The sequence below is a fragment of the Podarcis filfolensis genome, assembly GCF_964270895.1.
Source record: "Podarcis filfolensis genome assembly, chromosome: 14".
In the NCBI taxonomy this organism is placed as follows: Eukaryota; Metazoa; Chordata; class Lepidosauria; order Squamata; family Lacertidae; genus Podarcis; species Podarcis filfolensis.
The window spans coordinates 16,327,656-16,342,533 of record NC_139616.1 but is presented as its reverse complement, the minus strand read 5'-3'; the positions used below and the strand labels follow the sequence as shown (position 1 = coordinate 16,342,533).

The window sequence follows — 14,878 nt, the reverse complement described above, 5'->3', positions numbered from 1 at the left end:
TGTCCAACCGTCTCGTCCTCTGTCGTCCCCTTCTCCTTGTGCCCTCCATCTTTCCCAACATCAGGGTCTTTTCCAGGGAGTCTTCTCTTCTCATGAGGTGGCCAAAGTATTGGAGCCTCAGCTTCAGGATCTGTCCTTCCAGTGAGCATTCAGGGCTGATTTCCTTCAGAATGGAGAGGTTTGATCTTCTTGCAGTCCATGGGACTCTCAAGAGTCTTCTCCAGCACCATAATTCAAAAGCATCAATTCTTCGGCGATCAGCCTTCTTTATGGTCCAGCTTTCACTTCCATACATCACTCCTGGGAAAACCATAGCTTTAACTATATGGACCTTTGCTGGCAAGGTGATGACTCTACTTTTTAAGATGCTGTCTATGTTTGTCATTGCAGAATTGTAATAGCCAAACATAATTAAGTGTTATGCTATCAGTTCCATTGCAGCAGGTGTAGCCGCGTTGGTAGAACACTTAGACTCTTAATGCCCAGGGTCGTGGGTTCAAGTCTCACGTAGGACAAAAGATCCCTGCATTGCAGGGGGTTAGACTAGATCAGTGATGGCCAAACTTGGCCCTCCAGCTATTTTGGGACCACAATTCCCATCATCCCTGACCACTGGTCCTGTTAGCTAAGGTTGATGGGAGTTGTAGTCCCAAAACAGCTAGAGGGCCAAGTTTGGCCACCACTGAACTAGGTGATCCTTGCGTTCCTTTCCAATTCTACGATTCTATGTGTCCCTGGCTTGCATGTGGCAAGGTGGAGAATTTAAGGAAGAAGTGGCTGTTTGTGAAACGAAAGGCTTCCTGCAAGCTTATTTGCTTTATTTATAAAACAAAAAGTATATACTGTAGTGAATTGAGCAGAATGGAAGGTGAGAGGTTGGGGGGGTGCTGAATTTTGGCCTTGTACCTGGCGCCACTGAAATTTGAAAGACCAAAGACTCCCCCTGCTACTTTCTTTATTTCGAAAAGCACTTTTCTATCCCTAGTGGCAACAAAGACATGCTTGAAAGTGTGTGAGAATTTGTAAAGGCAGAGAGATAGCTGGGTAAGTTCTGCAGTGGCTGGGATCAAGAAGTGTGTGTCTTGCAGAGGCTTGTGTTACTAACAGCAGAACACATCGTGCAAAATAGTTTCATAAAATCTTGGGAGTGGGGGTGAATCTGGAAAAGGTGATAAAACTATACAGTTTCTTAGTTTGCAAAATTTGGATTGCTTTGATACAGAATCTTTATTTTAAAGCTTGAGGTATGCACAGTTTTTCAGCAGTTCTACTACTTGCAATGCACACAGAAAGCACTCTATCCCAAGTCAGATTGGTCCATCTCACTCACTACACTGACTGGCAGCAGCTCTCCAAGGTCTTCCACAAGGATCTTTCCCAGCCCTAGGTAAAGGTAAAGGGACCCCTGACCATTAGGTCCAGTCATGGCCGACTCTGGGGTTGCGGCGCTCATCTCACTTTATTGGCAGAGGGAGCTGGCGTACAGCTTCCAGGTCTTGTGGCCAGCATGACTAAGCGAAACAGAGCAGCGCATGGAAACGCCGTTTACCTTCCTGCCAGAGCGGTACCTATTTATCTACTTGCACTTTGATGTGCTTTCGAACTGCTACGTTGGCAGGAGCTGGGACCGAGCAATGGGAGCTCACCCCATCGCGGGGATACGAACCGCCAACCTTCTGATTGGCAAGTCCTAGGCTCTGTGGTTTAACCCACAGCACCACCCGCGTCCCTACCTGGGGATTAAACCTGGGAACTTGTGTATGCAAAGCCTGCGCTCTACCACTGAAGTGCAGCCCTTCCCCCAAATTGGGAATCAATATTTTTTTTCCCCTTGGGAAGCAGGGAATTACAATGTGCTATTTTAGAGCATCTGATGAAAGCTGGCTTGTTGTAGGTGTGCTCTACATTCCTTCCTGTTTTTTCTTCTTTTATCTTTTGGTGCTAGGAAGAAGTGTCATAGAATCTAGGAATTCTAGAGAGGAGGGTGACTTTGAAAAGGAGCTAGATTTAGCTGCCCAGTGGGGGTTGTAGAAGAGAATGGAAACCTAGGCAATAAAACCTGGGCTGCATTTTATTATCAGCCTATAAACTTCAACATGGCTGTGTTTAACGTGTGCTTCTATTGTGTCAAGATGGGCTGGAGCCAGATTGGGAAGAATCCCCCACTATTAAGGGGGCAGCCCAGCTCTTGATGGATGGACTCCATCTCAAGTGTTGCAAAGCGATAAAAAGAACATTGGAATATATTGGGTGTTCTTTTATATATGTTCTTCGGTTATTCCGAGGAGCCAAGTGGAGAGCGTTTGGCAGGTGACCTGCAATTTTGGAATCCCTGGCTTCAGGTCTCGTTCTATCCATGAATTCACTAGGCTGTGTAAGGCAAAGAACCACTATTATTATTATTTATTACATTTATTAGTTGCTTTTTAAAACAGGAAACTCAGAGCAGCTTACAAAAATGAACATTAAAAATAAGTGTAAAACAACCTAAAATACACAAGTGATATATTTTTAAAAAATCAGGTCCAGCTCCACCACAGTAAATGATAAGGAGAAGATTAAGATCCAAAGACTAGGGTAAATAAGACCATTTTTTTGCCTGGCACCTAAGAACAGATAGTAATGGCACCAGACATGCATCCCTACAGAGAGAATTCCATAAACAAGGAGCCACCATATCCCTCAGGTCGAACTTAGCTGTTAAGTGGGGGGAGGAAATAAGGTGGGGAAAGGGGAGAAAAAGTATCAAAGGGATGCTGGGAAATGTAGGGAGTTTTAATAAAATGGTAAATTACCCAATGTGTTTCATTCGAAACTTTCCTCAGGGACACTGGAAGAACAACAAACTGTAATTCATATCACCATAGAAAATCATATTCATAACATATTTTTCCTTGTATAAGAAAGACAATGCTTTTTGCTAAAAAATATTAGGCAAAAATTGGATGTTGTCTTATACACAGATAGTGAATGCAGAGGGGGGACGTGCGATTAATGGCAGCAGCAAGCAGGAGATTGGTAGCGGCGATTGGGTGGGTGATTGATTGGCTGTGGCAATTGGGCAGGCGATTGGCAGCTATGGCAATGCAGGCAGGTGATTGGCAACTGTGGCAAGTAGGTGGGTGGGCTGTTGGTGGCAGCGAGCGGACAGACAATTGGTGGCTGTGGCAAGGTGTGCTATTGGCAGTGGCTGTGGCAAGCAATTGGCAGTGGCGGCCAGACGGGTGAGCGATCAGCGGAAGTGACCTCCCCCACCCTCCAAAAAAGCTAAACAACTTAATTTCTTATACACAGAAAAATACGGTAAGTTGTATATGATATCCATAGGTGTTAATTGAAATCAGCCTGACCATATTAAATATCATAAAGTGATGCAATATTAACCACATCTTATTAATGTGTTTTTCACAGCACAGTTCTTAAAAGGAGGCCTCTGTCACTGCCCATCAACAAAGCAGCTGTTACAGAAATCCTCTGTGAACGCTGACAAGTGTTAACCGCCTGACTTGGTTGTGATGTCAGGTGATTGACAGGCCAGTGGTTTCGGCCACTTGTCAGAGTTGGCCACCACGAAGAGTGGGGGGATTAAGGGATCTGGCCCATAGGCTGGATCTATTTCTCCCCTGCCTCCTGCTCTTCAGTTGCAGCCAGCAATGTGAAGTGGACACAGGAAAAAAACAGGCAGTGTGACTAAACTCTGCAAAATTAGACTGGGGAGCAGAACATGCGGCTTCCATTTTGTTTTACCAGTTTGGCCTTGTGCCATCTGCAACACGAGGGGAACATTAACCTGCCTCAAAGGGTCGTTGTAACTGAGGTAATGGATGTAAAATACATTGAACACCAGATGGATATATAAATTATGGCAGCAGCAGTATTATATTTATTACACGGAGGGCAGATGCTCCTGTGGATGATGTTGGATTGATGCGAGTGCTGCAGTCCACTGATGCAAACGCACAAATAGTTTACTGGGCTGCAATTTCCTTTTAGCATCTTTATCTGCCCACCCCACCCCCAACCCCCTGAGGGCTAGACACTTCAGAATCACAACTGGATTCTTGGAATTCTAAAAAGCAATTACAGGCCACGTTAAGCACTTTAGGGGCACGGAGTCCAGGCTATATTGCTTGCACCTTGCCAGCCATTGTCATACAGTGGCACTTTGGGGGTGCGGGGAGGACAGCCGGTTAATTGCTGATTTCATATCAGGCTGCATGTCAGTCCTGGGCTATCGAAAGCAATTTTCACTGTTACAAATTAGACCTAAATTGAGACAGTATTTTATTTTTCTTTATTAGCCATCTGTTTATCTATGATGCAAGGAGCAATATAATTTGGGCTGTGCAGCTGCTGTGTTGATTATGGGCCTCTCTTGTGATGATGGAACAAGTGCTGTCATGCTGGACTAGGTACCAGACCAGGAAATGGACCCGGTGCTCCTTCCATCCAGGGAAAAAGTTTAAGGCCCTAGGAAATAGTTGTGGCAGAAGCTGCCAGCCGACATGAGTCAATTAAAATACAAGTTTCTCATGTTTGGATTTACCTATTTGTTGGTTGACTACAAGCATTTAACTGCCGATCCAAGTGTTTAGCCACTCGTGCAAATTATCTGTTTGTGTGAGTGGAACAAGGTTGGAGGGAGGGGAAATCCCTGCTCCCAGGAGCTGATAAGACAGGTTCTGTATGTCCCTTCCTTGCTGCTACATTGTTCACTTGAGTGGACCGTACGGTAGGCGGTTAAATTTGTGTTTTCTCATACTTCCTGATAAGTGACGGACAGTTCATTTGATCACCTAGAAGGCTAATACAGTGGTACCTCGGGTTATATACACTTCAGGTTACATACGCTTCAGGTTACAGACTCCGCTAACCCAGAAATATTACCTCGGGTTAAGAACTTTGCTTCAGGTTGAGAACAGAAATCATGCTCCGGCGGCGCGGCAGCAGCAGGAGGCCCCATTAGCTAAAGTGGTGCTTCAGGTTAAGAACAGTTTCAGGTTAAGAACGGACCTCCAGAACGAATTAAGTACTTAACCCAAGGTACCACTGTACTAACATCCTACCAATCCCCCTGGCATCTCCAGTTATGTGGATTGGGTACCAGGTCGTGGAATGACCTGTCTCTCCTGGAGAGCCACTGACATTCCAGATAGACAGTACTGTGCAAAAGGTCTGAACTGCTTGTAAAGGCAAGATTACTCTGTACTTTTGAAGTGGACCAGAGTAAGAATGACTTCACCCTTAGAGGAGTCTTTATTTTTACACTGTAGCATAGCTGCTAGGAGGGACACGGGTGGCACTGTGGTCTAAACCACCGAGCCTCTTGGGCTTGCCGATTGGAAGGTTGGGGGTTCAGATCCCCACGATGGGATGAGCTCCCATTGCTCTGTCCCAGCTCCTGCCAACCTAGCAGTTCGAAAGCACGCCAGTGCAAGTAGATAAATAGGTTCCGCTGTGGCGGGAAGGTAAATGGTGTTTCCGTGTGCTCTGGTTTCTGTCAGTGTCCCATTGTGCCAGAAGCGGTTTAGTCTTGCTGGCCAGATGACCTGGAAAGCTGTCTATGGACAAACGCCAGCTCCCTCGGCCTGAAGGCGAGATGAGTTCTGCCCCCCATAGTCGCCTTGCACTGGACTTAACCATCCATGGGTCCTTTACCTTTACCTTTAGGAGGCCCTTCTTGAGAAACACTGTAAAGGCAACCTTCAGCAACCTGCCCTGTAGATGTTTTGGACTATGATTCCCATCACCCCCAGGCATCATAGCCATGCTGACTGATGCTTGTGGGAGTTGTAGTCCCAAATTTCTGGATGGACACCAGGTTGGCGAAGCAGGTGTGGATGAATGTGTGGATGAATCTGTCAGTTTCCTTCTCTCCATTTCTATTTTTCCAACCTTAAGTTCAGTACAGTCATACCTCGGGTTAAATATGCTTCAGGTTGAACATTTTCAGGTTACACTCCACGGCGACCCGGAAGTAATGGAACGTGTTACTTCCTGGTTTCGCCACTTGCGCATGCGCAGACGCTCAAAATGATGTCACGCACATGCGCAGAAGTGGCGAATCGTGACGCACAGATGCGGGTTGCGTTCTACTCAGGATGTGAACAGGGCTCCAGAACGGATCCCGTTCGCATCCAGAGGTACCACTGTACTCTACATTTCCACATCAGTTTGCAATTTAAAAACAACAAGCACTCATGAAAATTCATCAACATTTTAGTGCAACGTTCTCCTGGTGTACACATTTTTGTATTCAATTTTGCATAATATGTACATTTTTACAAGCAAATTTCCCGAATTAATGCATTTTTAGTGTGTTATTTTTCAGTTATAGCGTATTTTTATGCATGCTTTCCACTAACATATGCTGCATTTTTGTCCACGTTAATTGGTTTTTAGAACAGCACCACAACTTTCAGAGACGTGCAAAATTCACATGTTAGCTGTGCTTTGGTTCGTGTATTGTTTTAGGAACTGTGATTTCGACAGTTTCATATTAATAGGGGAATCTCCACCCACCCCCCAGTTTTAAGGCAATTCCTGCCCCTGAGCGAACTCAGCACTTTAAGTAACGGTATCAAATCAGATGAATCTGTATTTACATTTTGCATTGTTTCCTTACTGATATTTCCTTGATGCATTATGACCAGATTTTAATACATATTTTGCACCAATGCTGCTCATGTGAGGTCTTAGGATTTGCATCCATTTCAAGTAGCGCTTCAGATGTAGAAGCCCACAAGAAAGATGAATGCTTTGTGGTCATTTGACAGAATCGTAATCAGAACAAAGTTTACTACCTCCCTGTGCTCAGCCTCTCATGTGGAACACAGCTGTGCTGTTATTTGTTCTTGATTTGCAGTTCACTATGCACCAGTGAAAAGGACTTGGAAATTAAAAATGGGAGATGAGAAAACAGATGGAATTGAGTGGGGAGGGGAATTAGTAGGGGAGGAGAGAGCACTGTGGTACAAACATGTGATTCAGCAGTTGGGGAGAAGCTCATACTTTTTGAGATAATAGTAATAATAATAATAATAATAATAATAATAATAATAATAATAATTAATTTATTATTTATACCCCGCCCATCCGGCTGGGTTTCCCCAGCCACTCTGGGCGGCTTCCAACAAAACACTAAAATACAATAACCTATTAAACATTAAAAGCTTCCCTAAACAGGGCTGCCTTCAGATGTCTTCTAAAAGTTTGGTAGTTATTTTTCTCTTTGACATCTGGTGGGAGGGTGTTCCACGGGGGGGCGCCACTACCGAGAAGGCCCTCTCCCTGCTTCCCTGTAACTTGGCTTCTCGCAGCGAGGAAACCACCAGAAGGCCCTTAGCGCTGGACCTCAGTGTCCAGGCAGAACACGCTCACTTGACTGATGTGGTTTCCTGCATCCTTCTGTATGCAGTGGGAGTGAGGCCCATATCATGGCAGGTTGAGGGAGGCTGAAATCTAAAATGATTAGGATGTTAATCCATGACTGGCTGAGTGTGTTGTCTAAGAGTTGATGGTCAAGGAGAAGAGACAGTTGACCTTTTCTTGAGGAACGTTTTTCTGAACTATGGTTTGACCCTATATTTTGGGGTTTCTTTTGGATCTTAACTTCTGGCTTGTCCACTGGTTCTAATTTGCTTTTAGTGACTGCTTGCATGGGCTCCTTGGCTCACACCAAAAAGCTGCCCACAGTCCAGTCCTGACGTCCTGCTTGCATAATGAGGAAGTTGATGAAGCCATCTTCCCAGATGTCTCTATGCAGGAGACAACGAAATGTTGAGAAATCAGATGTTATCCAAAGCAGGACATTGCGCCGTTGAGTGTATTCCCCATTTGAACCTAGCAGTCTCCTTTGGGGATATGAATGATAGCTGTAAAATTGTGAGGTTGGGGCAGGGGGAGTCAGAGTGGATCCTGCACTCAGCTAAAGATCTATCAGTTGTTTAACCTTCATACCTCAGGGATTCCTGAGGAATTTGATTTGAGTGACTCTTGCCTTCATCAGCTGCAGGGAGAGAACTGGCCCTTTGCGTCTCTGGATGAAGAAATGTAACAACCGAAAACCGGATTGTTTGAGAACACTGTCATCTTTTCCCTTGTCATAAATAGTCTTCTGAGTCACACCTCTAAACTAGGTCACGGGGTTGCAGGGGTATACTTCAGGGCAAGATCTGGCTCGTGCAGCAACCTTTTGAGGCATCTTCTAAATGCATTCCAAAGTGAAGATGTAATTGTCAAAAATATGACTGCGGGTAGCATGCTTCATTAAGGTGTCCCGTGACAGAATATCACATGGATGCAATTACGACTTTCATAACTGTCTAGCATTGGGAGCAGAAAGGGAGGGTTTTTTCCTAAGTTTTCCAGTATGTGACTTGATCGTAAAATTAAAAAATGTTATATTGCTTTATTTGAAATACATTTTTTATTATTAAGGTTTGAATAATGGTCTTGTTGAAGTCATGTTTGTTGGTTAATTACAGTTCTACAAAATGCACGCTTGTTTTGATTTTAGTCCTTTATCTCCTGCTAGTATGTATGGGAGATATATGCCCCCAGAATCTTTCACTACACACAAAGGCTCCATGGCAGATTAGCAGGTACAGAAAAAGGGATTATGGGTGAGTGACTGAAAATGGTAGACTTGTGACTCATTCTTCTCCTTCTCCCTTCCTCTTCTATCTTCTTAGGGAGGATTTTGGATTTGAAGACTGGGACAGTGAAGAAAGAGGGCCAGCAATCTTCAATGAGAATGTGCATGGGATCAAGGCGGTCGTTCATATGCAGAATGAGGTATACCCTTCTGTTCAAACATGCAGTGCTTCATTGCTTTTCGTGTGCCTCCCGAAGCAGCAATATGGTGGAATAGCCTCCAGTGGAGATTAGCTGCAAAATATTTGGGTAGACTTGATGAAAATACTGCAAGGATTTGGTGGAGTTCAATTGAGTGGCGTTGCCAGTTTGCAGTGGTAAAATTTAGATTTGTTGTTCTGCCCACTTTTGCCTCTTGCTATGCCCACCAGTTGTGTGTGGTACCCAGAAGGAACCCTTGGGTTGAAAAGGGTTCCCCACCTCTGTTTTTAACTGGAGATCCCTGGGACTGAACTTGGATGCATGCAAAACAAATACCCCAATTTCCCTCCTATGGGATTCCCATAAACACGTGGATGTCCACTGTAGAAAGCGAGGGGAGGGGCATTTCCCTAGACCAGCAAGGATTCCTATGAATTGTTCCTCTAAAAAAACAAATAAACTTCTAATAGGGTTTCATTGGACAGCAGATAAAGTCCACAGACTTTCCTGCAGACCCTTGGCACCGAAAAGCATCCAAATACATTGATAGGTATCTTCCCTTGAATTCAGCCTGTGCAGTAAAATATGGAGAACGTGAATGCTTGGCAAAGTTAGGGGTCTATGGCCCCATGATAGACCTTCAGATCTGCAAATGTTCTCCCTCTTGAGTGGTCACCTGGAAGACTTCTATTTTATCTCCATGCTTGGCATGTGAAAAGTCAAAGGATCAGCTCCCAGCATCTCCAAGCTGCAAACTGGACTAGTGAGAGGGCATGGCAAGGTCAGGAAAATTCAGGGACATTGGAGGAAACTCTGGGTTGGCTCCACTGCTGCACTATTACTGCTCCGACCTTGTCTCTACCTTGCAACAGCAACCCCTCACCACTACCTTCTCCTCCCTTGCAGAGCCGCTACCAAACAGCACAGCCAGTGCTGAGTTAGATGGACAAGTGGCCTGGCTCAGTATCATAAGTCAAGTTTCCGTTCAAATATGAGTCTCCATATTGGTGGTTCAGCAGGCCATGAAAAAGAGGTTCGATCGTTGCTTTCAATGTGCAACGAACATATCATTTTACGAAGGTGGATTTTTGCCAAGCCATGAGTAGCATGTGCTGTTCAGTGAACTCTCTGGTGCCTGCTTTCATTACCACGTCAATAAATCTGAATTTTGCATTTTTCTGCCATTAATAAAAGAACCAACAGCTCATATCCTTTCTACAGTCGTGTTTACCAGAACTTAATTTTCCCCTGTATTTCTTCAGGAGGAAAAAAATGATTCAAATCAACCACCGGAATGTGAGCCTTTGTGTCACCCTAATGTGTGACTATTGAAAGCAGCACTTTAGGGCCCAAACATTCCACAACGGAATGGAAATGGGGACTGTGTTTGTGTTTCACAACAAACCAATGTTATTATTTAAAAGCATGTTGAAAGGCAAGAGGAATTAATCACCAACTAATTTTAGCAGATGAGCAAATCTGGAGAACATCTTCATTTTGCAATTTTCAAACATTTTAGGTGACCGCCTGTTAAATCTTTTATTGTCTCGGTCAAATTGCATTTGCAGTAATTAAACATCCCATGGGTCTGTGGGTTATGATTTAGCCATTCTTTGGCCTCAGAATATATTTGGGATTCTTTTACTCATTCTATCTCATGCATTGTTTTTTCAGCTTGAGGTGCTGAACATCTTCATCATCATCATCATCATCATCATCATCATCATTTAGTATTTATTAGATTTCTATACCACCCTTTATCTAACGATCTCAGGGTGGTGTACAACATTAAGAACATAATTTAGGGAGTGTAATAATATAAATATAATATAAAATAATATAATATAAATGTGGGACGTGGGTGGCGCTGTGGGTAAAACCTCAGTGCCTAAGACTTGCCGATCGTATGGTTGGCGGTTCGAATCCCTGCGGCGGGGTGAGCTCCCGTCTTTCGGTCCCAGCTCCTGCCCACCTAGCAGTTCGAAAGCACCCTTAAGTGCAAGTAGATAAATAGGGACCGCTTTATAGCGGGAAGGTAAACGGTGTTTCCGTGTGCTGCGCTGGTGCTGGCTCGCCAGAGCAGCTTCGTCACGCTGGCCACGTGACCCGGAAGTGTCTTCGGACAGCGCTGGCTCCCGGCCTCTTAAGTGAGATGAGCACACAACCCTAGAGTCGGACACGACTGGCCCGTACGGGCAGGGGTATTTTTACCTTTAATAATATAAAACATACAGAGCAAAATACTAGGCAGAATAATGAAATAATAACAACAACAATAGTCTCTTCTCCCCCGCCCTCCAGGCTATAGATTATTTAATGGCCAAAGGCTTGAGTAAAGAGGAATGTTTTTGCCTGGTGCCTAAAGACATGTAATGATGTTCTTGTGTTGTCACCCTCCAAACTTCTGGGGGAGTGGGGACATAGAGAAGAGCCTTGGATGACAAGTGCAGGATCTAGGTTGGTTTGTATGGGGAGAGGTGGTTCTTCCTGCCATGACAACTGCTGGCAGCCATTTTGTATCTTTCCAGAATCATAAAATTGTAGAGTTGGAAGGGATCCCGAGGGTCATCTAGTCCAACCCCCTGCAATGTAGGAATCTCAGCTAGATCGTACATGACAGGTGACCATCCAACCTCTCCTTTAAAACCTCTGAGGAAGGAGAGTCTGCCACCTCATGAGAGTCTGTTCCATTACCAAACAGCTCTTACTGTCAGAAGGTTCTTCCTGATGTTTAGGAAGATGTTTAGGACAGTACAAAGGGGAAAGAAGAGGTGACAAATATTCAGAGGAAGTTCTGTAAAGTCGCCTTATTCTTTAGCGGGGCTGAGGTGGGGAGAAGGCAAAGAAAGAAAGAAAGATCTCGGGGAATTTCCTCGGAAATAAATGTCTTCGGATAAATTCCAGCTCAGCTCTAATTGAAAATCCTTGTAGTGTGCGCTCTCCAAGTACAGTGGTACCTCAGGTTAAGAACTTAATTCATTCTGGAGGTCCATTCTTAACCTGAAACTGTTCTTAACTGAGGTACCACTTTAGCTAATGGGGCCTCCCACTGCTGCCGCGCCGCCACAGTGTGATTTCTGTTCTAACCCTGAAGCAAAGTTCTTAACCTGAAGCACTTTTTCTGGGTTAGCGGAGTCTGTAACCTGAAGCGTCTGTAACCCGAGGTACCACTGTATTGGAAATTAACTTCTGTGAGTCATATTTACCGGTCAGTCTTGCCAAACAGCCACCTGGAGATAAAATCGATCCCTTCCAGGTCACCACTCTAGAGGGAGAACGTTTGCAGATCAGAAGATTCTTTTGTTTTCATTCAGCTCACCACAAAAATGACTAACGCAGGCATAGGGCTTGTAAAAATAATGATTATGGGCCAGTAAAAAAGAATCGTGGGCTAGGAGCTCCTTTACCAAACTGCTATTGATGGTGCAATTTGTATTTCACCCTTGTTCTTTTATGAGTTACCGTTTTCTGGTGTGTGTTTCCCTACCCCTCCCTAATTTGAACAATTGGAACATCTAGGGCAGCCTGGTATCTCCAGAAACTGTTCTGAACTAAACATACTGGTTGGGCCTGACAGAGATCTCCATGTGTGTTATACATTCAAAGTACTATTATACTGATTTAAGAAGTCATGGCTCGCCCACAAAGAATCCTGGGAACTATAGCTTCCTAACTACAGGTTGCTAATAGCCTCACAGAGCTACAATTCTCAGAGCTCCTTGGGAAGAGGGATTGATTGTTAAAGCACTCTGGGAACTGTAGCTTTGTGAGCGCAAAGGGGGTCTCCTAGCAACTCTCAGTACTTTTAACACACTACAGATCCCAGGATGCTTTGGTGAAGCCATGGCTATTTAAAGTGGCACAATACTGCTTTAAATGTATAGTGCAATGGGCCTGAAGCTGTAGTCCAGAACATCTGGAAGGCAGCCAGTGTATTGGGTGGAAACAGGTCAAGGGACAGTTTCAAGGAAAATAGGCTACAGTTCTCAATCTGATTAGGTTTGCTAAAAATCGTCTACCCCAAAAGATTCCTGATGGCACATACCGTATTGGCCTGAATATAAGCCTCACTTTTCCCCCAAATTCTGACCTTGAAGAGTTAAAGTATGGCTTAGATTTGCAAACTTACAAAAATTGGCTTTTACGATATTGCTGCTGAAACAGACATACGGTAAAACGGAATGGGTGTGAGTGCCCTCAGAATTTTAAGGGAGCGTCTTATATTCGGGTATTGTCTTTTTTTCTCCCCCCCCCCCATGAATTTTAAAGGTATGGCTTATATTCGGGTGCGGCTTACATTTGGGCCAATACGGTATTGTCTCTCCCCTTCCCTCTGCAATCAAGTGTTTTTACTCAACTCGTTGATGTGCTGGTTTGCTTGCAGGTGTGGAAATGCCCCACTGGATCACTTGCCTCTAAACAGAATAACCACCATGCGAAAAAGATACAGGTAGGTGTCTTTCCTTCGCTGGTTTGACATCCGGTTGCCCATTTCGTTAGGTCTCCTCTTGGGACCCTGGAGAGTTGTTGCTTTTCAGAATAGACATTTGGGTAGATCCAGACTTAGCCACGCTTAGAGTAGTCCTCTTGGAATCAGTGGGACTTTGTGTGCAAGTTAAGTCACATTGAATTCAGTGGGCCCCCTTCTCTTAAGGTTGACTCAGAGTATGTTCACGTTTGCAGCTTAAGACACAGCGAGGTCATTCCCACCCCCTGCATTTGAAGCACAGTGGATTTGATTTAAATCATGATTTAAATCACTAGTCAGTAAGACTTGATTTAAATCATTTTTTTTAACAGAGAGACTCATTCTTGCTGGTATAATCTTAATATTTACAACCAGATGAAGGTTTCATTTTTGGAATAATAAGTTTTCAGAGTAGTTTTTACAGTTATATCAAAAATTACTGATTTGGTTATACTCTTAGAACTACATTGATAGATAATCATGAAATTATTGTGAGGTTTAATAAGTTAACTGTTGATATTTGGACAACTTTTCTGCTGTACTTTATTGGAAGGAGAAGAAGAATCATTCCCTTAACAACAATTTAAACCATTTATTTAACTAAAATGATAACATTGTAGCATATGTATCCATGTTTGTTAACTGATGTGGTTAAACGATTGAAAAACAACAACAAACCAACCTTAGACTGAGTTTTAGCACACATGAAAAACTTAAAACAAATTCTTGTTTCCTGATGAATATAATGTAACTTAAATAGAAAACTCTCTTTAGAAAGATGGTTCCTCCAAAACCATTTTATTTTAAAAATCCGATTTAAATTTTTTAAAAATGATTTTTAAAAAAATATATATTAAAAAACCATTGATTTTTATCTACCCTGATTTGAAGCCGCATATTCATGGTGGTGTTCAGATCAGAGGTGGGTCAGGAATGCCTTCCCCTGATGCTCATTACTGTTTTGGTTCTTCTATCCAAATGTTTTAATGTTGTATTTTAATCTTGTTTTTAAGTTGTATTCATTCAGCTTGTTTTTATTATTGGTTGTTAGCCGCCCTGAGCCCGGCCTTGGCTGGGGAGGGCTGGGTATAAATAAAAATTATTATTATTATTATTATTATTAAATTTTTTATTTATTATTATTATTATTATTATTATCATCATCATCATCATCACCATCATCATCATCCCTGCAACCCGTGTGGAACTCCTAGTCATGAAACAGCCACCTGCACTTGTGCACTCTTCTGCGCATGTGTCTCATGTGTGCCCATTGCCACTTAATCCACATCCAGTTTTCTATTTAGACTGAAGCTGGTTTGAAGGGGGATGTGGAACCCCACATCAAACAGCAGTATTTCTCAAAGAACTTAAGAGTTGATTTGCATTGGGGCTAACGTCGTATGAACGTGGCTTCTAAAACTAGCAATGAGAGCACACTGAATGTGGAGTAAGTGGCAATGTGAACATTTGGATCCGCCCCAATATTAGGCTACATAGTGATGTGATTCGCAATAAGGAAGGCAAGCTCATATGGGCCGTTACTGCTGGCCAGTGATCATATTTGTGCGGCGAGGAAAAGAGTGTTAATTGCTTGATATGTGGAAGCTAAAG

General features: G+C 43.5%; 1 protein-coding gene across 5 annotated transcripts in view; it reads left to right on the top strand.

Moving 5' to 3' along the window:
- The window catches only part of ARNT2 (aryl hydrocarbon receptor nuclear translocator 2), a 148,469-nt gene that overhangs the window by 67,971 nt on the left and 65,620 nt on the right, over positions 1-14,878 (top strand). For all 5 annotated transcript variants that reach the window (XR_014541656.1, XM_083586516.1, XM_083586515.1 and 2 more), the window contains exons 6-7: positions 8,694-8,796; positions 13,181-13,246. Coding sequence is in view for 4 of the 5 variants with exons in the window: in XM_083586516.1 (XP_083442642.1) it covers positions 8,694-8,796; positions 13,181-13,246 (169 nt within the window). In the remaining variant the exon portion in view is untranslated. The remainder of the gene's footprint in view (positions 1-8,693; positions 8,797-13,180; positions 13,247-14,878) is intronic.